The sequence below is a fragment of the Bos javanicus genome, chromosome 8 (assembly GCF_032452875.1).
Source record: "Bos javanicus breed banteng chromosome 8, ARS-OSU_banteng_1.0, whole genome shotgun sequence".
Taxonomy (NCBI): Eukaryota; Metazoa; Chordata; class Mammalia; order Artiodactyla; family Bovidae; genus Bos; species Bos javanicus.
Window position 1 is genome coordinate 94943162 of NC_083875.1, and position 27464 is coordinate 94970625.

The 27464-nt window shown below is 37.0% G+C and overlaps 2 protein-coding genes and 1 pseudogene across 2 annotated transcripts in view; 1 reads left to right on the top strand and 2 right to left on the bottom strand.

Moving 5' to 3' along the window:
• Nucleotides 1-27464, top strand: part of LOC133253107 (olfactory receptor 13D1-like) — a 79319-nt gene that overhangs the window by 24294 nt on the left and 27561 nt on the right. The window lies entirely within an intron of this gene.
• Nucleotides 4274-5713, bottom strand: LOC133253454 (olfactory receptor 13C2-like). The gene has a single exon (XM_061427066.1). The coding sequence runs from the start codon at nt 5711-5713 to the stop codon at nt 4757-4759; it is 957 nt and encodes a 318-aa protein (XP_061283050.1). The 3' UTR covers nt 4274-4756.
• On the bottom strand, nt 17657-18834 carry LOC133253455 (olfactory receptor 13C9-like; annotated as a pseudogene).

Consider the following 27464-nt stretch of genomic DNA (forward strand, 5'->3'; position numbering starts at 1 on the left):
GTGGCTTTCTTTTTATTTACCCTTCTTAGCATTATAGATCTTCTTGAGTTTAAGGCTTGATGTCTTTCATAAGTTTGAGAAAATCATTCAGTATTAGCCAATTTCTTTTCTACACCATTTCCCCTTTTTCCTCCCCCCCCTGAGTGTTCAGCTATACATACTAGTCTTTTCCAGCACGACCCATATAAGCTCTTACACTCCTTTCTGTATTTTCCATTCTTTTTTTCTCCATACATCAGTCTGGATATTTCTACTGATTAACCTTTCAATTTGTTAAGCCTTTCTTCAACTTGGTCTAAGTTGTGGTAAATCCATCTCTAGTTCCTCATTCTGGCTGTATTTTTCAGCTCTATAATATCTACTTGACGATTTAATATAATATCAAATCCTCTAGTGAACTCGTCATCTTGTAATGTATGTAAAGGTACATGTTAACACTGGTTATTTTCAAATAGGTCTGGTAACTTCTATATTTGGATCATCCTGAGAGACTTTCAATCATCTGTTTTCATCTTTTGATCTTATATCTTACCAGTTTTCATACATAAAATACATATAATCTCTGGATGATGTTTTATTTATACAAAGAGAATTTCCCTTATCCTTTGATACAAGCCTAGATTGAGAAAGACTGCTTTAATCCAAAGAGTCACTGAGACAAGGTAGAGATGGATTTCAGATTTTGTAGAACTTGGCCAAAAATCTGTTTCATCTCCTATTTTAGATTTATCCCTTTAAGTTCCAAACTGAGAACCTGGAGTTTGTACAAGGGAGATTTCCCTTTCAAGAGTCAATGGACTTCAATTTTTATCTCATACCCACTGTGGGACTGATAAAACCTAACTTAACATATTTAACCTCCTTTTGCTCAATTTATAGCACTCTTACTCTGGGCAGCCTAAAAATTAGCAAGTGCTTCATGTGGTAAATGAATTATATCTGTTGAGATCATTTAACTTCCTTAATTCAGAAACTTGGCCTCCCTTCAGTTCAGAATAGAATGTCTTGGTAGGTTTAACTCGCTCTCTAGAACCTTAGTTCCTCATATCCTGACTCATTCAGAAGCAATCTAATTTGTTAAAAAAATATATATATATACTTGTCTAGGCTTGTCATAACTTTTCTTCCAAGAAGCAAGCACCTTTTAATTTCATGGCTGCAGTCACTATCTGCAATGATTTTGGAGCCCAAGAAAATGAAATCTATCACTGTTTCCACTTTTTTCCCATCTCTTTGCCATGAAGTGATGGGACCAGATGCCATGATCTTCATTTTTGAATACGGAGTTTTAAGCCAGCATTTTCACTCTCGTCTTTCACCTTTATCAGGAAGCTCTTTAGTTTCTCTTTGCTTTCTGCCATTAAAGTGGTAACATCTGCATATCTAAGGTTGTTGATATTTCTACCAGCAATCTTGCTTCCAGCTTTTGATTCATCCAGCCCAGCATCTAACATGATGTACTCTGCATATAAGTTAAATAAGCAGGATGACAATATACAGTCTTGGCTATTGCAAATAGTGCCACTATGTACATTGGGGTGCACATATCTTTTTCAATTAGAGTTTTTGTGTTTTCTGGATGTATATCCAGGAGTAGAATTGCTAGGTCATATGGTAGTTCTATTTTTAGTTTTTTGAGAAATTTCCATATTGTCTTCCACAGTGGCTGCACAAATTTATATTCCCTCCAACAGTGTACAAGGGTTCCCTTTTCTCTACATTCTCATCAACATTTGTTATTTATGTTCTTTTTGATGGCAGCCATTCTGATATGTGGGAGGTGATATCTCATGATTTTGATTTGAATTTCCCTGATAATTAGCTATGTTGAACATATCTTCATATTTCTGTAGGTCATCTGCATTTCCTCTCTTGAAAAATATCTATTCAGTTCTTCTGCTTATTTTTAAATCAGGTTGTTTTCTTTTTTGAGGTTGAGCTGTATGATTAACTTATATATACTGGATATTAATCCTTTATTGGTCATATGATTTACAAATATCTTCCCCTATTCACTAAGAGGTCTTTTCATTTTGCTGATGGTTTCCTTTACTGTGCAAAAGCCTTTACATTTAAGTAGGCCCCATTTTTTTATTTCTACTTTTATTTCCTTTACTTTAAGATACATACCCCAAAAAAATTATTGCTGCAATTTATGTCAAAGAATGTTCTGCCTATGTTTTCCTCTAGGATATGTGTAGTATCTGACCTTACACTTAGATAAAAAGATTTGCGGTTTGCAGCAATATGGATGGTCTCAGAGGGCATTATGCAAGTGAAACAAGTCAGACAAAGAAAGAAAAGTGATATGATATCACTTATACATGGAACCTAAAAAATACAACAGACTACTGAATGTAACAGAAAAGAAGCAGACTCACAGACCTAGATCTCCCCTCTGCCCTGATGTTGGGAAAGATTGAGGATGGAAGGAAAATGGGGCGACAGATGATGAGATGGTTGGATGGAATCACCAGCTCAGCGGACATGAGTTTGATCAAACTCCAGGAGATAGTGAAGGACAAGGAAGCCTGACGTGCTGCAGTTCATGGGATCACAAAGAGTTGGATGTGACTTCTCAACTGAACAACAACAAACAGAACAAATGAGGGCTTACCAGTGGTATTGAGTGGGGCAGGATATATGGGCAGGCAAGTGCGAGATAGAAACTACTGAGTATAACACAGGGTGCTGCTGCTGCTGCTAAGTCGCTTCAGTCGTGTCCGACTCTGTGCGACCCCATAGAGGGCAGCCCACCAGGCTCCCCCATCCCTGGGATTCTCCAGGCAAGAACCCTGGAGTGGGTTGCCATTTCCTTCTCCAATGTGTGAAAGTGAAAAGTGAAAGTGAAGTCGCTCAGTCGTGTCCAACTCTTTTCGACCCCATGGACTGCAACCAGGCTTCTCTAGAAATATGTACTTACAACATGGAAAATATAGCCATATTTAGTGATAACTAAATATTATATAACTTTTTAAATTGTACTTTTAAATATTTTAATTATTTTTTAAAGTGATTTTCTGATGAAACACTAACATTTTCAGTGGGAAAACAAAGTTTCTTTGTTTGGGGCTCATATTTTTTACTTGTTATTTAATGCTTACTTATCATTTTAGGTAAGTTGATTATCAGTCCCTCTATAATGAAGAAAATAACAGTTTTTAAATAAACAGATGATACAGTATTAGTATCCTAATGAGGAGCTGCCAGAAATAATGACTATTCTAGTGAATTACTGCCTGAATGTTCATAGATCCATACAAAGTTACTATTATGGATAGGCATTACATAATTTTCAGTGACAACTCAAAATCTAATTTGTAGCATTTTTACCTCACTGCTTCATTTGTGAAATATAAGGGGAAAAATGTATGCCATCCTTATGGTGAAAATAAATACAAGATTAAAAAGAATTAAAGGATAAGATAGAAAAATAAGAAGATTTTAAAATCTAAACAAAAATGAACAATTAAGTATTACGGGATTTTTGTTAGCATTAGAAAGCTAAAGCAATCAAAGAGAAATAAAACCAAGTAACTTAGTACCTCAAAGTTTTTTTTATTTTAATTCTAAAATAAACATAATCAAATCTAAATAAAATTTAAAATTCAGAGGCTAATATGATAACAGTTACAGAGAAAAGAGATGTAATATTAAAATAAACATTAAAGTCTAAGATGAAAATCTGAAGTGTGCAACTCAGATCAAGAAGAAATAAGGACTTCCTTTATGGTACAATAGTTGGGAACCTGACTTGCAGTGAAAGGGACATGGGTTCGATCTCTGATTGGAGAACTAAAATCCCACATACCTGGGACAACCAAGCCCAGTAAGCCTAAGTGCTACAACTATTGAGACCGTGAGCTCTGGAGTCCACACGCCATAACTAGAAAGTTCATGTGCTGCAATATCCCACATGCTGCAACTAAGATCCAACAGAGCCAAATAAATAAATATTTTAAATAAAAAGAAATAAAATGACAGAGGTTATTTTTTTAAAGATTGAAGGTTACAAACAGAGGAAAGAAATATAAACCCCAGATAAAAATCAAATGTAAAAACCACCTAAAAGATAGATTGACATTTCTTAATAACAGATTCTTCTTGGATTGGCAATACATTGAATACTTCATGGATAGAGAGCCAATGGAACAGAGAAAAAGATATAGCTCTATTTTTATCAGTGGGTAATTTGACTCAGAAGTTATTTATATTTACAGCTTTAAATATCAGGTATTTGGTTGTAAGACCAAAGCAGTTAGATCCCATGTATCAGAAGGTATATATATTTTAAAAGAAAACTGCCAAAGCAGATATGTTGAAAGTAGAAAAGAATAATTAATGCCTCCTGGAGAAGGAAATGGCAACCCACTCCAGTGTTCTTGCCTGGAGAATCCCAGGGATGGGGGAGCCTAGTGGGCTACCGATTATGGGGTCACACGGAGTCGGACACGACTGAAGCGACTTAGCAGCAGTAGCAGCAGCAGCAGTTGGATATGAGGGGCTTCCTAGGTTGCTCAGTGGTAAAGAATCCGTCTGCAATGCAGGAGATGAGGGTTTGATCCCTGGATCAGGGAGATCCCCTGGAGAAGAAAATGGCAACCCATTCATATTCTTGCCTAGGAAATCCCATAGACAGAGGAGCCTGGTGGGCTACAGTCCACTGGGTTGCAAAAAAGTTGGAGAAGACTCAGCGACTAACCAACAAAATTGATTTCTACATTGTGATTATAAAAGTTACCTGTCCCTTTTCCATTTACTTATTAAAATTTTTTCTTCTCAGTAAAGGTTTTACTGCTTCCTTCACATCCTTGTTCCTGAGACTATAGATTAAAGGATTCATCATAGGAGTCATCACTCCATAGAAAAAAGATACAAGTTTGTCAGTAGTATCCATGTCATCTGAATTAAGTGTCTCTTTAGACTTGGGCTTCATGTACATGAAGAGAATGGTTCCGTAGAATATTATCACCACAGTCAAGTGGGCTGAGCAGGTAGAGAAGACTTTGCTTCTCCCCTCAGAAGAGCGAATTCTGAGGATGCTGATAATAATTAACGTGTAAGAGATAATGATTAACAATAATGGTGTCATTGTGAATAAGGTTGTGGCCACAAGCATGATGAACTCGTTACCTGAGATATCAGCACAGGCCAATTTCATGACAGCCAGAATTTCACAGGCGAAATGATTGATGACATTATTCCTGCAGAAGGGCAATTGTACTACACACCCAGTTTGTACTGTAGAGTTGACAATTCCTACGATCCAGGAGCCAGCTGCCATGGGCACATAGGAACCCTTGCTCATGATGACAGAATATCTCAGAGGGTTGCAAATAGCCACATACCGGTCAAAGGCCATCATGCCCAGGAGCACACACTCTGTTGTCCCCATGGCCAAGCCAAGGAACATCTGCATAGCACAGCCAGAGAAGGAGATGGTCTTTTTTACTGAGAGGAAGCTCACCAGCACGGAGGGAATGAAGACAGTGGTGTAGCAGATGTCCAGGAAGGAGAGGTTCCCCAGGAAGAAGTACATAGGGGTGTGAAGGTGGGAGTCTAAGATGCTGATGAGAATAAGGGTACCATTCCCCAGAAGGATGACCACATACATTATTAAGACTAGCACAAAAAAGAGTAATTCAAGCCTTGGATAACCAGAAAGCCCCTTCAGAAAAAATTCCACCAGAATGGTTTGGTTTTCCCATTCCATCGTATGGTTTCTTTTTCACCTGTAATATATTAGAATATGTTAAGATGAAATATGTATTCTACTATGATTATATTCAACTATGTACCAGTGTAGAAGTACCATATACTCATAGGAAGAAAAGAAAATATAAAAAGGAATAGACCAAAGAAGGAAGAAAAGAAATAAAGTGGACCAAATAGAATAGAGAGGGGAAGAGAAGAGAAATGAACATATTTTCAAGCTACAAGCAATATGCCATGCAATTTATTGAATCTCATCAAGGTTCTGGGAGAGAGGTATCATCATCCACATTTTACAATAAATAAATCAAAGCAAAAACATTGAGTAAACTCAATTAAAGGTAAATTTAGAGCAGAGGTAAGATTCAAATCCAAGTCTTCCTTGCTGAAGCCTGAGCTTTTGGTCATATTTGTCACCACAAGTTAACCAAGGTTTAAAACAAATACGAGTATTGCATTATGTGTAACTGAAAAGTAAACTGTTTTTATTGGCTACAAAGCACCACTGGAGAAGGAAAGGGCCACTCACTCCAATGTTCTCGCCTGAAAATCGCATGGACAGAAGAGCCTGGTGGGCTACAGTCCATGGGGTCACAAAGAGTTGGACATAACTTAGTGACTAAACAACAACAACCCCACACACAATAGATTAATGATCTTGTCACTTTTCCATGCTATACTGCTATGATTATTATCTGACTTGTCCATTAGCATGAAAAATTCATTAAGTCAGGGACTTTTTCTTATTTACTTCTACAATACCAGTATCTACAATATAACAGACACAGAGATAAGAGGTTCAGAAATATTTGTTGAATAAATGAATACAGTAAAGGACCAAATGACTACTAATTATTTTATTTATACATTACCTAATTTAGTCTGAGAAGCAACCCTATTAGGCAATTATTGCTATTATTAGCATTGTCATTTTCATTATAAAAAGGGAGAAAATGAGTAATTTGCTTAAGGTCAAGGTCAAGGTCATAGCTAAATAAGTGGTTGAGCCAGAACTTGAATTCAAGCCGTATGGCTGTGGAGTTCAAACTTAATTGCCCATTTTGCAGAAACTTGACTCACGGTCTAGAATATCTTATAATCTAATAGACAATACTAATATTTCAAAAGAAATATCAGACCAAAATAGGGGATTAGTCAGAAAGAAGAGTTCAAAATGGTGATTTGAGAACACTTTAATTCTTTATATTTTGAATGAAATTATTCATTTCTGTGACAAAACTATACCTATTAGTGTATAATTCTTCATAATTCTGTAGTCTCCCCTTATGAGTAGTTCTATCTACTTTTTCACTACTATTCTTAATTGATTTCTCTTTTCATGTGTTTCACAAGAGGTTTTCCCCTATTACAAGTTTTCCCCAAAAAAAAGTTTTAATACTTTTGAAGAGATTTGTCCTTTCCACTTTGTTTCATTAATGTAGGTTTTTGTGTTTGTAAATTTCTTTAGGCTTATTTGGTATTTTATAATTTCATGAAATAAGAAAAACTATTTCTTAATATTTTATCTTTATCCTCTTCCTAGCTCTGAGTCATTTAAAACGCTTTGTAGATTTCTATATGAAATGTTCTTGTTACTGGTTTCCAGATATTTTTTTTCTCCTTCTGTCTTTAATCCAAGTGTTATCTAGATATGCATACCTAGTGATCAGATACTTTTATTCCATTTTATTATATCTAATTCATTTTATTATGATGAAAAATGTGACCTGTAATTCTAAAGGTATATATTTTTGGGTTCCACTTACTTGATCCATGTTGTAAATGTCAACAAAAAATATGAATTCTCTTTGGGGAGATATATTATTTATATGTATGTATATACACACACAACAATACATGTATACACATAATCAGGTATATTAAATGCCCTATTCAAATCCTTGAGATTATTTTCTGTTATCTATATTTAATTAACTCTATATAATGATGGTTGGATGATTTCACTGATTTGATGGACATGAGTTTGAGCAAGCTCCGGGAGTTGGTGATGGATAGGAAATCCTGGCATGCTGCAGTCCATTGGGTAGCAAAGAGTCTGACATAACTGAGTTACTGAACTGAACTGAACTGAATCAAGTTTTACTTGTATATCTAGAATTATTTTTATAAGCTTAGTTCTGTGTTGTTTAGTGTATACCTATTTATGGCTGATAAACTTCATACATTGTGAATGTTACAATTAATTTTTATCACATTTTGTATTTTAAATTTAAATTCTATGTTTATGATATTGATATCCAGGCAAGAATACTGGAGTGGGTTGCTATTTCCTACTCCAGGGGATCTTTCTGGCCCAGGGATTGAACCTGCATCTCTTACATCTCCTGTGCTTGGCAGGCAGGATCTTTACACCAGTGCCACCTGGGAAGCCCAACTTTAGCTCTCTTTGTTGTGTTACTTTGTTGTGTATACTCGTGTCCAGTCCTTTGCGACCCTATGCACTGAAGAACACCAGGCTCCTCTGTCCATGGGATTTTCTAGGCAAGAATATGGGAGTGGGTTGCCATTTCCTACTCCAGGGGATCTTCCTGATCCAGGGAAGTACAAAATGTGATAAAAATAGGTCAATTAATTATAACATTCACAATTTATGAAGAAGGTTATCAGCCATAAACAGGTGTACATTAAACAACACAGAAACTAAGCATATAAAAATAATCCTAGATACACAAATAAAACTTGATTATAAATATTTATATAGAATTGATTAAATATAGCTAGCAGAAAAATTATCTCAAAGATTTGAATAGCGCATTCAATAAATGCCCTGATTATGTGTATACATGTATTATGTGTATATATATAAATCATAATATCTCCCCCAAAGAGAATTCATATTTTTTGTTGACATTTTCAACTTGGATCAAGTAACTTGCTGCCAAAAATATATAACTTTAGACTTACAGGTCACATTTTTTATTATAATAAAATAAACTAATATAATAATAATTGTATAAAAATATCTGATCACTAAGTGTATGTAACATATATGCGGATGTAAGTTGTTAATTCTTTTAACAGTCATTGTTTTTTATGAGCATATTGACTCCATTCACTTTAGAATACAATTATAAATGTACTTCATTTCTTTCCTTCCATATACTTTATTTTTATTACATACTTGTTTTGCATTACTTATATTTCCCACTTTCTTATTTCTGCTGACTGATTAAATTGTCATTCACCAATTGTTTGCCTTAACTTGAACACTTTATTCCTTTTTTCCGTTCCATAAGTGGTGAGTTACCTTCTTTCTTTACTTTCACAATCTGACATACAGAGCAAACATTTGTTTGTAAAAAATAACTATTGCGTTGGCCAAAAAGTTCATTCAGGATTTTCTGCACCAGCTTACAGATAAATCCAAATGAACTTTTTCAACTAGAATGCTCCTAATCTCCTAAATTATCCCTCAAACACCAAATGAGGATAGAACTACAAGCATACCCCACAATTCCAAGATGCTACCAAGATAAATTAGGAGAATCAAATTTAGATTAATTTGAAGATCAAAATATATATTAGCTAGAAACACACAAATGGATACATGAATTGAGGCTCTTATTGCTAATTGACATGTTGTCACTCTATTTGGTACTTTATATGTTTATATATATATAAAATATACACACACATATATATATATTGAAAGGAATGTTTAAGAAACTTAGTGACCAAATTAGTAAGGAACTTCTGCTCAGAGAATTTTCCTAATATCACTCACTTATCCTCTAGGTAGCACTGCACTGATGTCTTACAGGGATGAGCCATGGTTTCATTTCTAATGACCTTGCCTTCTAAAGGTAGGGAGACAGGCATTCTTATACATTCTCAGTGAACACATAAATTGGTGCATCCTCTGTGGAGGACAAGTTGGCAGTGTTAAACAGAATCATAAATGTGTGTGTACATACACACGCATGCACATGCACACATGTGTGTGTTTTAGTAGCGTGGTTGTGTCTGACTCTTTGTGACCCCATGGATTGGGGCCTGCAGACTCCTCTGTCCATGGGATTTTCCAGACAAGAATACTGGAGTGGGTTGTCATTCCCTTCTCCAGGGGACTTTCTTAACCCAGGGATTGAACCCGGGTCTCCTGCACTGCAGGCAGACTCTTTACCGTCTGAGTCACTATATGTGTCTGTACACACACACACACACGTGCACACACACACATACCAACATTTTTTTGCTCCTATGTAGAATACCTATAGAAAAATAAACAGGAATACCTTGGTATCTCTAAGAAAGGAAATGAATAGTTCATTAACAGAAATGGAAGGGAGGCTGTTTACTGTATGTTGTTCAGTACCTTTTAAACATTTTGAATCTTGTGACTATAATACCTACCATAAAATAAATTACATTTAAGCTAAAGAGTTCTTGTCTTTGAGATGTATAACCTTTCTCCTTTCACTTTTCTGATGACACACTACATCAAACCATCCATTGCCATGGGACACAACTACATACAGTTAAAAACTGTTCTTATTCAGTATCACACCTTAAATGGGAATTGCTAAAGACTAACAAGTCCTTTAAATATAGTCATAATTTAATATTCAAGATACTTTCAGTAGTATCATTAGGATTTTCAGGCCCATATGGATCTCCTGTCCCTCCATCAAACTGCAAGCTATCCTCTGATCTGGTTTAGAATCTATACTTCTACCCCAGTCATTTCCTTTCCATTAAATGTGCTACTATCTTTAGGAGCTAGTAAGACTCCTGGAACAAAATTACAGCTCAATAAATGTTAGCTATTATTCTTGTTTCATCCACAAGACCAAAGAGCCGTCCCTCTTCAGAATTCTTTGTCCACCTATCTTTAAAAGGTACTTTGCTCTGAATCTCAGGTCTATCTTCCCAATTTCCAGACATAATTAGTCACTTCAGCATCACTGCAAACTCAACTTCATTTCTCCATTCTAAACTAATCTCCTGTTCCCAGCTCTTAATATTTTGTAGCTTTTCATAAAATTTGCATTTTGTTAGAATTTTTCAGGTTTTCTGGGTTACTGTGTAAACTACTTGAAACCCCAAAGGGCAGTAGATACACGTGAAGTTCATTGAGTAATGCAGGTTACACCTACACCTATAAAAATCATCTCTACAAAAACCCTTGTTCCATGAGCTGCCTACATGCTACATGATATTCTACCAAACTTATTCCATAATATTGTTAGGAACACAGGCCTTGGAGGTAGGCTTAGTTTAAATGGTATCTCTGCCCTTTACTAAGCAGGGTGGCCTGGGCATATTTCTGATCATCACCTTCCCCAGCTATAGCATGAAGATAAAGACAGCACCTGTACCATATATTTGTTGATAAGATTAAATGAGATAGTATATATTATACAATTACCACAGGAATGGTTTCCACTATTAGTAGTTTCCTTTATGCCACTCTATCATGGTTCTTCCTTTTGTTAGAGTCTTTTTACATCTTTGAACCAGTCATTGTCTTTTCCATGGCCAGGTATATACAGCCGAAAAAAGTTTAATCACGTCACACACAGTGTTCTGGCAAATGGTATTATGTTCATCTTACCATCAAATCCTAATACACTTTATCACAGTATATAACACTCCAGTCCTTTATCACACTCTGATCCTTTGGATGTCAACAAATTGAGTGGCAAGTAGGAAAAATCACTCATAAGTTTCAATTCACTCCATTAAAAAAAAGGATTTTAGGGAGGCATTAGTATGTTCCTTGTCTTAAAAAGATAGCTGATTTTTTTTTTTTTTTTACTGAGACTGTGTTAACATTTTTAGCAAGCCTATAACATAAAAAAATAAATAGAAAAGTCACTCATTTTTACAGTTATAACCTAATAATAGAAAAACAAATATTAAAAATAGTCACCAATAGTGTATGCAAACACATTAGGATAATGCTCAACCAGGTCTCTTTCTGGCTATTCACTGCTTTGGTAAATCATCTGTTTCAGATATGAGGTTTCTTTAAGGCAAATTGGTCATAGTTTTCCTCCTCACATGTTTTCTCTGCACAAAGCGTCCCTAGCACAGTATGTGCCATATAGTTCATCCTGCTCTCAGTTGATTGAGCCAAATGAAGCAGAGTTGCTGCTAGGGGACCAGGAAAGACTTGTTTGTTATGAATTTCATGCTACAGAACACAGAGTTCCCTCTCTACTGTGTAGTGAAGCTTAATTAGCTAAAATGATAACAGAGTGTTCAAATACTGTGTGCTACTCTAAAAAGCTACACACTGACACAAAGGAATTCATAACTACTGAAATTCCATTCTGTTCCTTGCTCAATGCCTTTGCATGTTAAACTGCTCTTGTGATCTCAAAAGTCTTTATTTCTCCCTATTAGCTCTCAGTGACTAGACCCTTAAATTCCATTTCCAATATTTAGTCTCTCTTCAGTGAGAAAAACATCTTAATTTCAAACTTGACACATTTAACCCATCAGTCTAACTCTTGCTTGTAGTTGATAAGATTTGGTTCTTGTCTTTACAATAACTTACCTTCAAACCAGGTTCTGACTCTCTTTCTAGGTTGGAGCAACAATAAATATTTTTATCTTTCTTTTTTTACATGTAGCCAATTTTCATGACTCCTCATTTCATGAACCTCTAAAGAGGCAGCTACTGATGAGTAATCATTTGCCATAGAAATTCACTGATTTGTTGACATCTATAGAAGTATGCAGGTTGCAAGTATGATAATTAGGATAAATTCCTCTAGTTCAAATAAAGAATTGTTAGATTCCTCTAGTTCAAAATAGAAAGAAAATTAATATTTAGTAATAAATTTTAGGAATAGGACAACTTGCCCCTGAAGCCCAGGCTGAAATACGACCCCATTGTGGAGACCCACAAATACCTAAAGAACATGCTTCAGGCTTTGGGACACAATTTAAATGTTCTAAAGGATGTTTCTAAACCTCTGTGCAAAATTTTCAATTGCTTCATAGATGAAATATGTAAAAACTTATGAGACTCCAGAAATAAAGCCCTGAAGACCTAATTACAGGAAGCCTATTACTCTGCTTCACACAGAATCAGGAGGAGTCTTGTGCAATGTTATCAAAGTTTCCCCAGTTGAATTCTCTCTCTGTCTCTCTCTCTCTATCTCTGTCTATCCCTCCCCTGTCTCTCTTACACACATACTCATATTAACACACAAACACACCTACACAATTTTTGAAGTATAAATGGTTATTTACAGTACATAATTTCTTTATAGATTTTTTTAGAAACTATAGATTTTATAGACATTCAGTTTATATATTTAGCTTATATAAATTCTGACTTTTTGAATAAATATATTATAAATTTCTAAAACTGAGACATACTGTAAAAGAAAATTTTTAAAAAAAATAAAGAAAGAAAAGAGGAAGGAAGAGAAAGTAAGGCGAGGAAAGAAAGTATATCCTTAGGCAATACACACACAGAGATGTAAAGAACAAAGATGAAAATAAATTGAGACTTCTGGCTCAAGATGGCAGAATAGAAGGACATGCACTTATTTCCTCCTGAGAGAACCCCAACATTAGACTAGTTGTTCAACAACCATCAGAAGAGGCCTCTGGCTCCCACCAAAAAAGATACACCACATCCAAAGACAAGAAGAAGCTGCACAAAGACAAAGCTGCAGCGAGATGGTAGCACCATGATAAAATCAAATCCCACACTGCCAAGTGGCTGACCCACAAACTGGAGAACAATAATACCCAATAAGTTCTCCTACTGTTGTGAAAGTTCTGAAACCCACGTCAGGCTTCCCCTCCTGAGGATCCAACAAAGGGACTGGGAATGAGGTAGAAATTGGTAGGTAGTCAGGGTAGGACTCTGAGACTTCGGTCCTGTTTTCAATAAACATCTCGCCCCATTAACCTAAAACTATACCTTTTGTCCCGAATTCATGAAACGTGTCCTTTTTCTTATAAATTATCAGCACTCAGATCCAGGAAAGGTCAGTAATTAACACCTGTTCCATAAGCTTGAGGGAAAAACAACTGGTGATCCATTCATCTTTAGCCCTTACATCTGGTCTACTTTTAAATGGCCAGGGGGCATAATAAAGGGTGGCAACTTAATCTAAGGATCAATATAAACCATTCAGTTCAGTTGCTCAGTAGGGACCCTTTGCGTGGACTGCAGTATGCCAGGCTTCCCTGTCCATCATCAACTCCTGGAGCTTGCTCAAACTCCATTGAGTTGGTGATGCCATCCAACCATCTCATTCTCTGTCATCCCCTTCTCCTACTGCTTTCAATCTTTCCTAGCATCAGGGTATTTTCTAATGAGTCAGTTCTTCGCATCAGGTAGCCAAAGTATTGGAGCTTCAGCTTCAGCATCCATCCTTTCAATGAATATTCAGGACTGATTTCCTTTAAGATAGATTGGTTTGATGTTCCTGCTATCCAAGGGCCATAAAGATGTTAAGTTAAAATGTGATCTTTAAACTGATTGGTTAGAAATGACAGATTTTAAGGACAGGAGCCAACCAAAAATGCACAGATCAGTGCCAGTAAGTCCTGTCTTTCTGGGGGACTATTTACCCCTCTCAGTGTTTATGCTGTCTATGCAAGGAGATCAAGCCACAGTCAATCCTAAAGCAAATCAGTCATGAATATTCATTGGAAGGACTGATGCTGAAAGTGAAACTCCAATACTTTGACCACCTGATATAAAGAACTGATTCCTTGGAAAAGACCCTGGTGCTGGGAAAGACTGAGGGCAGGAGGAGAAGGGGACGACAGAGAATGAGATGGTTGGATGGCATCACTGACTCAAAGGACATGAGTTTGAACAAGCTCCAAAACTTGGTGATGGACAGGGAAGCCCAACATGCTGCATTCTATGGGGTTGCAAAGAGTTGGACATGACTGAGCAACTGAACTGAACTGACTGAGTGTTTGTGCTGAGAGCTTTGTACTTTTTTCTCTTTTAAAATAAATCCTATTCACTTGCATGCAACTGTGAGTGTTTGCATATTCTGTTCATGAAGTTCAGCTCCAGAAATTAGAACTCAAGTTCCCATTTCAGGAATCTCCAGGGAATCTGGCCTTGAAGTTGGCCTTAGGCCTAATAACTACCAGGGAGGGAATGCAATGCCACTTATCAGCAAATAATTGGATTAAAGTTTTATTGAGTAAGGCCCTGCTCATCAGGTCAAGACCCAGTTTTTCCCATTGCCAGTCCCTCCCATTAGGAAACTTACACTTACCTAAAGCTGCAACAAAAAATGATGACTTGGTGTGCTATTGAGATATGCTGTTGCTGCTGTTGCTTCTGCTAAGTCGCTTCAGTCGTGTTCGACTCTGTGCGACCCCATAGACAGCAGCCCACCAGACTCCCCCGTCCCTGAGATTCTCCAGGCAAGAACAGTGGAGTGGGTTGCCATTTCCTTCTCCAATTCATGGAAGTGAAAAGTGAAAGTGAAGTCACTCAGTCATGTCTGACTCTTAGCGACCCCAAGGACTGCAGCCCACCAGGTTCCTCCATCCATTGGATTTTCCAAACAAGAGTACTAGAGTGGGGTGCCACTGCCTTCTCCGATAAATGAAGGCAATTCAGAATCAAGAAGTAATTTCCAAGAGAGGTGATAGATGAACTGATCCTTAATTTGTGAGTAAAAACTTGAGAAAGAAGGAATATGGGAAGAAAATTTCAAGAAACAGAACTAATAACAACAAGACTGAAAGACAAGACATGGCATGATGAATCCAGGGAAAGAAAAACTCTGCATCAAAGAAACCTAAATAAAGAGGCAGATGGGGGTTAGGGGAAGATGGATGAAACCAAACAAACCAAAGCAAAGAGGGCCTCATTTGCCATGTGTCAATCATGGCTTAGTTACAAATGACAGTATACACTCTGGATGACTTAACCAGAATGAAATTATTTCATTTAATTTTATTATTATATGATAGTGTGGGGGTGTTATCATTCCTTCTAAAAAACTTTTTTTCCAAATCACAAATCCTAAGAAAAATTAGTAACATATAGAAGACTTTCATAATAAATTTTCTGAATGAAGAACCCTTTACAGGCTCAAGTATTAAACAAGTATATCAGTATTATGATAGTGTATTTAACATAATGATAGTGTATTTGCCAAGAAAACTTGATACATGGCTACATCAAAACAGGTGACTTGCCTTTCTTTCCTCCACATCTTGATTCCACAACCCTTTGAAGGGGAAACACTTCTGGTGTCCTACTCTGAGGAGAAATATGCACATTAAAATTTCTATTTGCTTTAATAAATTTTCTAGAGGAAATTCGTAAATTGTTAAAAGATTGGGACCTAGATCAGTCATCTCAGAGGGTTTTTGGAAGCAGCTGGACTCAAGTTCTTAGAAAAGACAAAATTACTATAAGGGATATCCTATGGGTCAAACATAACATGCCTAAGTTTAGACGTTTTCCACCTACTTGGAACTCTTAGTTGGGGTAGGTGGAGTTCTATGAGCCGGTGTATGGGAAGTAATAGGTTCTCATAACTTATTTTGTCACTGTATGAATCTGATACATCAATGGTCTCAACTTTTGCCATCAGATTTAATCTGTGAATGATGATGATGGAAGTGAAAGTGAAGTCACTCAGTCATGTCCGACTCTTAGTGGCCCCATGGACTACAGCCCAAAAGGCCTTCCGTCCATGGGATTTCCCAGGCAAGAATACTGGAGTGGGGTGCCATTGCCTTCTCCCTTAACAGCGGCAAGGCATATTATATTTACTTGGAGCTGGTATACTTGGTGACACCCTTAGTGCCCTCGGACATGGCGTGTTTGGCCAGCTCCCCAGGTAGCAGCAAGCGCACGGCAGTCTGGATCTCCCTGGATGTGATAGTTGAACACTTGTTGTAATGTGCCAGGCGCAATGCCTCTCCAGCGATGCACTCAAAAATGTTGTTGACGAAGCTAGAGGTAATTGAATATAGTTCATGACTGTTTAATACTCCTTCTACTAAAATTAAAAAATAAACTTGGAATAATAAAATAAATATACCTCAAATTCCACAAACATTTTTTCTTATTTGTCTATGTAAAAAATGTTATGCTCAACATCCTATGAATTTACAGATTTATCAATATAAAATGTGTCCAACCAAATGAATTTCCTAGGATGTTCCTCATTCTTGAACAAACCTATCATTCATCTTAGACTTTAAATTAGAAGTGTTCTCTTTTGATAGAGTGAAAATTTGAAGAGAAAGCCAAGGAAAATCAAGATAATGTTATCTTCTTCTGACATTTCCCAACCCTCTGCTTCCAAAGATCACTATGCTAGTTAGTAACAGAGATAAGACATAAAGGCAGATATATACTAAAACCAAGAGCTTGGATATTCTAAGATTTAGAAAAGTAATTAAGATCCTCAGGATAACAAAGAATCTGGTCTTCTAAATCACACTGATATGACCTCCCATCTAACCCAACATTTGTCCACGTTTTAACTTGGATCAGCAGATTGAATTTCAAACTGTTTTAATTTTGCAAAATGTTCTTTATGATAATACTATCATGTAAGCTGAAAACAATTTTAAGGAAAAACAAAAGGCATCCTGATTGATTGCATAGGGCTCACCCAAAAGCCCCATTTACCCACTCCCTCTATAGTTGCAAATGTTCAATATCATTAAATTCCATAGGAAAAAAATATTGTAAATACTGAACAAGAAAATAGCATTTACTGGTTTCGGACTCTTTGTAGATCAGTGGGAAACTACAACTGAAATGTGGGTACAGTGTTTTGGGAGATTTCTGTTTAGATTTTTTTTCCCAACAAAGACAATTATTTATTTTGAAAGATTTAATGAAGTAATGCCTATAAAATAATATTGCATAAAATGTGAACATAAAAGGGCATATAACACACAATGCAATGAATATAGCATATTTTTCATAAAGTTTTAGAGCAATACATGACTCTTTTCTTCTCATTCTACTGTCCTGCATCTTGCAAATTCTTTATAAAGAGCATGAAATAACTTTGAAATGCTATATGCCATTATTGATTTTTTTAATATAAAAAAGTTAAAACATAAAATAAAATACAAAAAAAACACAAAAAGAAGTCAAGATAACCAAAACACTACATATTTCTCAAGTTTCAACACTGTCCAACATGTTTCCAATCCTATGCTTCTTCCATTCACTTGTTGAAGAAACTTCTATTAAATAGATGTGTTACTGCTTCCTTCACATCCTTGTTTCTGAAACTGTAGATTAAAGGACTCATCATAAGAGTCATCACTCCATAGAACACAGTTATAAGTTGTCAGTAGCATCCATTTCATCTGAATTGAGTGTCTCTTTAGACTTGGGCTTCATGTACGTGAAGAGAATGGTTCTGAAGAATACTATAACCACAGTCAGATGAGCAGAGCAGGTAGAGAAGGCTTTGCTTCTCCCCTCAGAAGAGTGGATCTTCAAAATGCTGGAAATGATTAATGAGTAAGATGACAATCAAGAGAAGGGGTATCAATGTGAACAATTCCAGAGCCACAAACATGATGAGTGCATTGCCTGAGATGTCAGCACAAGCCAGTTTCATGACAGCCAAAATTTCACAGGAGAAATGATTGATGACATTATTCCTGGAAAAGGGCAACTGTACTACAAATGCAATTCATGCGGCAGAGTTGATAACCCCTGCAAACCAGGAGCCAGCTGCCATGGGCACATAGGAACCCTTGCTCATGATAACAGAATTATCTCAGAGGGTTACAGATAGCCATATATCAGTCAAAGGGCATCATGCCCAGGAGCACACACTCTGTTGTCCCCATAGCCAAGCCAAGGAACATCTGCACAGCTGCAGCCAGAGAAGGAGATGGTCTTTTCTTTCTGAGAGGAAGTTCACCACCTCAATGAGGGGAATGGAAGTGGTGGAGTAGCAGATGTCCAAAAAAGAGAGGTTCCCCAGGAAGAAGTACATAGGGGTGTGAAGATGGGAATCTAAGATGCTGATGAGAATAAGGTGCCATTTCCCAGAAGGATAACCACATGCATTATTAAGATTAGCACAAAAAGAGTAGCTCAAACCTTGGATAACCAGAAAGCCCCTTTAGGAAAAATTCTACCAGAATGGTTTTGTTTTCCCACACCATTTTACATCTCTCTTTTACCTGGAAGTATTCAAATAATTTTTTTTTAGTAATAGTTTATTTACTATAGTAAGTTCATCAATGAACAAATACAGAAATTTTCCTGAACCCAATGAAAAGAGGGAAGAAAGAAAATAAGGAAGGGGAAGAAGAGAGGTGTAAGGGAATAAAGAAGTAAATACTGCAAGAATAATACAAGAAGAGAAATATGAGGGAGAAGCTGTTGTACAAATCACTTTTTGTGAACCGGCAACTGTGTATGAGGTTTTCTTCCATGCATTACCTCATTTAAACTTCACAATACATATCACTTTAAAGATAAGGATCTTATCTAAGTAAAACTAAGACAGTTTAAGTCTAAAGTCATATCACTGATGTGTAGCAAAACCTGGGCTCAAATTCAAGCCTGCTTGTAGCCCATAATTGTCTAAGAGTTAAGCAGCTTAGCTCCCGGGTCAGGAGGATCAACAGTAACCCACTGAATACTGAAACACTGAAAGATGTGTGTCAATCTGATGACAGAATGGTTAGCAGTAAACCCAACTAGTGGCTACTGACTGCCTAATTGCCAAAAAAAAAGAAAAACAGTTGTGATTCATATGAAGCCCAGTAATCTAAAGTCTTCTTACAATGCAAATACCTTTCTTGGTGAGATATAGAGTGACTTTTAAAATTTTATTTTAAATTATCAGGCAGTAAAATATGCAGAAAAATTTTGTCTCAGCTTATAGTTCTATGAGTTCTAACACATATACAGATTCATGTAACTATCATGGTGATCAAGACATAGAACTCTTCTCTCACCCTAAAACCCCCTTGTTTTAGGGGGTTAATAACCACTCATTTCATCTATTCATAAATCCTGGTGGAGATGTATATGTTTTTGATCCCTATAGTTTAACCTTTTGCAGAATGCCATATATAAGGAATCATATGAGTCATTGTTGTCTGGCTTCTTTCACTTATTATAAATCCTTTGAGATTCTTCAAAGTTGTTATAAGTGAGTAGTACTCCATTGTATTGATATTGACTGATATTGTATTGATACAGTTTATCTATTTACCTGTTGAAAGACATTTGAGTTCTTTCCAGTTTGGGGTAGTTATGAATAGGCTGTTATAGACTTTTATGCTCAGATTTTTGCGTCAACACAAGTTGCCATTTTTTAGGGCAAAAATCAAGGGATAGCATACTAGATGATATATGACATGAATATTTAATTTTATAAGACACTGTCAAACAGCTTTCTAGAGTGGTTGCTATCATTTTTCAGTTTTGACAAATTTAAGTTCTAGTTGCTTCCCACCCTGATCAACAATTGGTATTGTCACTATATATGTTTTACCCATTCTGTTAGGTATGTGGGGATATAATATCATAGACATTTCCTTAATGACTATTGTTTTGGGGTTTTGCCACCCTTGTGTTCTCTTTAGTAAAGCATCATTCATGTGTTATGCTCATTTTTAATTGGGTTATTTACTATCATTGCAGCTTGAGAATTCTTTATCTAGTCTGAGTATGAAATGTTATCAGATATATGACTTGAATATACTGTCTGTATATTTTCCCTGGTGGCTCAGATGGTAAAGAGTCTGCCTACAATGCCGGAGACCCGGGTTAGATCCCTGGGTTGGGAAGATCCCCTGGAGAAGGAAATGGCAACCCACTCCAGTACTCTTGCCTGGAGAATCCCATGGATGGAGGAGCCTGGCAGGTTACAGTCCATGGGGTCACAAAGAGTCAGACACAACTGAGCGACTTCACTTTCTTTCTTACTTATACTGTCTGTAAGTCTGTGACTTGTATTGCAAACACCTTTAAGTGCCATTTTAATTGGCTTCTGCTTAAGTCCAGTGGAACTACCCTGGTGGCTCAGATGGTAAAGTGTCTGTCTACAATGTGAGAGACCTGGGTTCGATCCCTGGGTTGGGAAGATTCCTGGAAAAGGAAATGGCAACCCACTCCGGTACTCTTGCCTTGAAAATCCCATGGATTTTCATGGAGGAGAGTGGTGCAGGCTACTGTCCATGGGGTCACAAAGAGTCAGGCACAACTGAGTGACTTCACTTGCACTTAAGTCCAGTGGAAGGGGACACACAGAAAGACTGTGACCAAAACGACACATCTTCCAACAGGTCTATTCTTTGACAGATCTCACTTGAAGTGATTTGTCAGGGAGACATCCACTGCCACCACCCAGAGAGCACAAACAATGTGCCCTGTATCCAAATACCTTGCTTCATTAAAGCCTCAGGCCATTCCTTTTAAAGTTTCCTCAGAAATAGCACCTCTCTCCCTCAACACACACAGACACACACATATACATTCCAGTAATATTGTTCATGGTCACAGAATCCATTGAAACTGCTCTAATTCATTTACCAAACACACAGGCACTTAACATATAGACCATTTCTCCTTACTCAGGTAATTGGTGCATTTAGCCTTTAATTAACACTTTTGGAACTATGCAAACAGCTACTAATCACTTTTATGTGCTTGCTGTTGTTCAGTTGCTAAGCAGTGCCTGACTCTTGGCGACCCCATGAACTGCAGCACACCAGGCCCACCTGTCCTTTACTATCTCAAAAGTTTGCTCAGATTCATTCCCAATTAGTTGATGATGCCATCCAATCATCCATCCTCTGACCCCTTTTCTTCTCCTGCCCTCGATATTTCTAAGCATCAGAGTTTTTTCCAATGAGTTGGCTTTTTGCATTAGGTGGCCAAAGTACTGGAGCTTCAGCATCAATATCAGTCCTTCCAATGAATATTCAGGGTTGACACTTCTTTTAGGGTTTGATCTCCTTGCAGTCTAAGGAGCTCTCAAGAGTCTTCTCAGTTCAGTTCAGTCGCTCAGTCACGTTCGACTCTTTTCGACCCTATGAATCGCACCACGCCAGGCCTCCCTGTCCATTACCAACTCCCGGAGTTCACTCAGACTCACGTCCATCAGGTCAGTGATGCCATCCAGCCATCTCATCCTCTGTCGTCCCCTTCTCCTCCTGCCCCCAATCCCTCCCAGCATCAGAGTCTTTTCCAATGAGTCAACTCTTCGTATGAGGTGGTCAAAGTACTGGAGTTTCAGCGTCAGCATCATTCCTTCCAAAGAAATCCCAGGGCTGATCTCCTTCAGAATGGACTGCTTGGATCTCCTTGCAGTCCAAGGGACTCTCAAGAGTCTTCTCCAACACCACAGTTCAAAGGCATCAATTCTTCGGTGCTCAGCTTTCTTCACAGTCCAACTCTCACATCCATACCTGACCACTTAAAAAACCATAGCCTTGACTAGCAAGAGTCTTCTAAAGCACCACAATTTGAAGGCATCAGTTCTTCAACACTCAACCTTTATGGTCCCACTCTGACATCTATACATGACTACTGGAAAAATCACAGCTTTGACTATATGATTTTTGTTGACCAAGTGATTTTAATACACGGTCTAGTTTGTCATGGCTTTCCTTTCCAGGAGCAAGCATTTTTTAAATTTCATGACTATAGTTATGAAAAACTATAGTTTTGGAGCCCAAGAATAGAAAATCTATCACAGCTTCCACTTTTTACCCTTCTATTTGCCATGAAGTGATGAAACCAGATGCCATGAGCTTCATTTTTTGAATGTTGAGTTTTAAGCCAGTTTTTTCACTCTCCACTTTGATCCTCATAAAGAGGCTCTTTGCTGCTGCTGATGCTAAGTCACTTCAGTCCGACTCTGTGCAACCCCACAGATGGCAGCCCACCGGGCTCCCCGTCCCTGGGATTCTCCAGGCAAGAACAGTGGTGGGTTTCCATTTCCTTTTCAAATGCATGACACTGAAAATTGAAAGTGAAGTCACTCAGTCGTGTCCGACTCTTAGTGACCCTATGGAATGCAGCCCACCAGGCTCCTCCATCCATGGGATTTTCCAGGCAATAGTACTGGAGTGGGGTGCCATTGCCTTCTCCAAAAGAGGCTCTTTATTTCTTCATTTTCTGCCATTAGGTTGGTATTATCTGCATATCTGAGGTTGATAAGATTCCTCCTGGCAATTTTAATTCCAGCTTGTGATTCACCCAGCCCAGCATTTCACATGATGTATTCTGCATAAAATTTAAATATGCACAGTTACAATATACAGCCTTGTTGTTCTCCTTTCCCAACTTTGAACAAGTCCTTTGTTCCATGTCTGGTTCTAACTGTTGCTTCTTGACCTACATACAGGTTTCTCGAAGAGGCAGGTAATGTGGGTTGGTATTCCCACCTCTTCCAGAATTTCCCAGTTTGTTGTGATTCACACAGTCAAAGGCTTTCATGTAGTCAATGAAGCACAAGATGTTTTTCTGAAATTCCCTTGCTTTCTCTATGACCCATTGAATGTTGGCAATTTGATCTCTTGTTCCTCAGCCATTTCTAAACCCAGCTTGAACATCAGGAAGTTCACAGTTCACATATTGCTGAAGCCTGGCTTGGAGAATTTTGAGCATTACTTTACTAGCATGTGAGATGGGTGCAATTGTGCGGTAGTTTGAGCATTCTTTGGCATTGCCTTTCTTTGGGATTGGAATGAAAACTGACCTTTTCCAGTCCTGAAGCCACTGCTGAGTTTTCCAAATTTGCTGGCATATTGAGTGCAGCACTTTCACAGCATCTTCTTTCAGGATTTGGAATAGCTCCACTGGAATTCCATCACCTCCACTAGCTTTGTTCGTAGTGATGCTTTCTAAGGCCCACTTGACTTCACATTCCAGGATGTCTGGCTCTAGGTTAGTGATCACACCATCGTGATTATCTGGGTCATGAAGATCTTTTTTGTACAGTTCTTCTGTGTATTCTTGCCACCTCTTCTTAATATCTTCTGCTTCTGTTAGGTCCATACCATTTCTGTCCTTTATCGAGCTCATCTTTGCATGAAATGTTCCTTTGGTATCTCTGATTTTCTTGAAGAGATCCCTAGTCTTTCCCATTCTGTTGTTTTCCTCTATTTCTTTGCATTGATCGCTGAAGAAGGCTTTCTTATCTCTTCTTGCTATTCCTTGGAACTCTGCATTCAGATGTTTATATATTTCCTTTTCTCCTTTGCTTTTCTCTTCTCTTCTTTTCACAGCTATTTGTAAGGCCTCCCCAGACAGCCATTTTGCTTTTTTGCATTTCTTTTCCATGGGGATGGTCTTGATCCCTGTCTCCTGTACAATGTCACGAACCTCATTCCATAGTTCATCAGGCACTCTATCTAGGCCCTTAAATCTATTTCTCACTTAAATGGGTTTCCCTGGTGACTCAGTGATAAAGAATCCACCTGCAATGCAGGAGACATGGGTTCGATCCCTGGGTCAGGAAGATACCCTGGAGATGGAAATCCCAACCAACTCCAGTATTCTTGCCTGGGAAATCCCATGGACAGAGGAGCTTCACAGGTGACAGTCCATGGGGTTGCAAAAGAGTCATACACGACTTAGCAACTAAACCATAACAACAACAAACAATTATATAAATGTCTATCTCTATATAATGGGGTCCACAGAGTGTGTGTTCCTTGCAGTGATGACATACATTCCTACATGGCAATCAACAAATTTCTGTGATAACTCATGATCATAAACAGGACATCTTGTGTTTAGATGACAGCTATCTCCTGGGGACTAAACTTTCTTAATGGATTGGCATGAAATATACTCACATTATGAGTATTCTTTTGTGAAAGAATAGAAGTAATATTTTTTGTGTGTGAAATACTGCCTTTATTAAATCTGTCTTCATTAAGTATTTTCTTGAATGAAAGTATAATGTTAGACAATGTAATATTTTCATTTGCTCCATTACTGTTAATTTGTTTCCTATATTTTCATCATCTATGCTGTTACTGAGAATCAGTTCAGCTGAAGAAAGAAAAAGGCCTCTTCTACCTGCTCAGCCCACATAACAGTGGTTATTTGTGTTTTATGAGACGATTTTATTCATGTGCATGCAGCTAAAGTCCAAAAAATGACTTGAACAAACTGATTACCCTGTTCTATGGTGTAGTCACCCCTATGATCACTCCTATTATCTGTAGCCTGAGGAACGAGGAAGTCCTATGAGAAAAATAGCAAGTAAGAACTGTTTCTGGAGAAAATGATAAGAAACTGACACCTTTGAGTTTATGAACAAAACAAGCTGACATATTTTGAGGCAAGGGTTTTAAATATAAACAGAACAAATGAAAGTCATACATAGAATCATAGAAATTCAGAGTTAGAAATGTCAATATCACAAGTCTAATTATACCATGTTCTGAAAACAACTGTGATCTCATAAAAGTAAACATTAAGTAGTCTAAGAAATTCAACTAAACTTATGAGGACAAGACAAAAAATATATTTAAAATTAGGTCTTTTCCAGAAAACCAAACACATCTATTTTCAGTACCCTGTATCTGAAATACTTTTGACTTTTTTTTTTTTTTTTTTTAACCCAGAGAACTCATCTGCCTCAGCCTACATTTTGAACCACATATTTCACCTTCTGGTTTCCTGCCCACATTGCCCCCATTCCTTCACACATACTGTGTGACATTCAGTGTAGTTACCCAATTATTTCATGTTCTTTCTCACCTAAGGACAATAATGCACACTATTTCCTCTGCATTACTAAATTTCTCTTTCTCTAGTGGAATCATAGTGGAATTCTAGTGGAATCATAGAAGTAAATCAAGTGATACATCCTCTGTGAATCTTTCTAATACTTGCTTGTGTTAATCACTCCCTCCTCTATGCTATTCTTACCCTTACCTACTCCAGAAATTTTTCTTTTATGCTGTAATCACTTAGTTTCTGAAATCTTCCCAGTGATACACTATCATTCACTGTTCTCTGTTCAAAGTACAATGCCAATTTAATTAAAAATAGGGGACATTTATTCATTGTTGAATTATTTTAAATGGAAAAAAATGGTTAAAATAGAAGTTAAAGTATCTAAAATACTACATAAGAAAATAAGAGAAATAAACTTTATATACTATTCCATCCCCCAAACCACAATTTCACATGCTTTTGTAAAACAGAACATAATCTTTAAATGTAGGATAGAACAAGGGAAGATAAAGGACTGAGTAGAATGTACTGAAGAGGTCAAAAATGTCCCCTTTGAATGACTAATGTAAAGTTATGGTAGTGTTTCTTAAGATCTCATTGACCCTCTGATTTTATATTTCTTCTCCAATTCTGCACTATAAACTCAGGTTTTATTTTTAAGAACAAATTTTAAATTAATTCTACATATATGCTGATGATAAGAATGTTGTCAAAATTCCTTGGAAGATAAAGGTTTTCTTTGCTGTTTTGTTTTCCACAGATGGGGAGATTTTCCTAATTCAAAATAAAACTTCAGAATCAAAACTACAATCATCTTCCAGAGAAATGACAGCATGCCTAATAGACAATCTTTTTTTTCACTTTCTAACAATTTCTCACAGTTCCTATCCTTCTAAAATATCTCTTCATATTTTACCTATTCCTCAAATGTATTCTAAATGTAATATAGGAAATACAGGCATACAATGCACTCAAGTCTTGGCCACCATGTATGACCTGTGTGATTTTTATTCAAGCCTAAATTTTCTTATCTACCTTACAACATTATCTGGTGATAATCCTTAAGAGTAGGGAAAATGTCATATCCATAATGAATCCCCAGCACATACGAGGCACTTATGCAGTGTTGAATAAATGAAAGAAGAAATAAACCCAAAATCACTACATACACTAACACAATCTATCACTATTAATTAGTGAAAAAATTTTAAAAGATGGTGTATATATATATATGACACCTAGCACACCACATAGTATATCTTATACATTAATTAAATTATACTGCCTCTTCCACTTATTGCATTCCTGATTTGCTCTCTGGTTTTTGAAAATAAGGAAGACAAGCAAGGATTCCTGGTTATCTGTATCTGAATGGGACAGTGAGAGACAATCTTATGTTGCACTTTTCACCATTGTTACTTAATTATAAGGAACTTTAAAATAGCTATATGTATATTTTTGAGATTAGTTGTTTGTCAGTTGCTTCATTTGCTATTATTTTCTCCCATTCTGAAGGCTGCCTTTTCACCTTGCTTATAGTTTCTTTTGTTGTACAGAAGCTTTTAAGTTTAATTAGGTCCCATTTGTTTATTTTTGCTTTTATTTCCAATATTCTGGGAGGTGGGTCATAGAGGATCCTGCTGTGATGTATGTCGGAGAATGTTTTGCCTATGTTCTTCTCTAGGAGTTTTATAGTTTCTGGTCTTACGTTTAGATCTTTAATCCATTTTGAGTTTATTTTTGTGTATGGTGTTAGAAAGTGTTCTAGTTTCATTCTTTTACAAGTGGTTGACCAGATTTCCCAGCACCACTTGTTAAAGAGATTGTCTTTAATCCATTGTATATTCTTGCCTCCTTTGTCAAAGATAAGGTGTCCATATGTGCGTGGACTTATCTCTGGGCTTTCTATTTTGTTCCATTGATCTATATTTCTGTCTTCCTACAGCTCAATTCCAGAAAAATAAATGACCCAATCAAAAAATGGGCCAAAGAACTAAATAGACAATTCTCCAAAGAAGACATACAGATGGCTAACAAACACATGAAAAGATGCTCACCATCACTCATTATCAGAGAAATG

What these genes read in the sequence shown, in the direction of transcription:
- LOC133253454 (XM_061427066.1), bottom strand. Translation starts at nt 5,713, where the DNA reads ATGGAATGGGAAAACCAAACCATTCTGGTGGAATTTTTTCTGAAGGGG.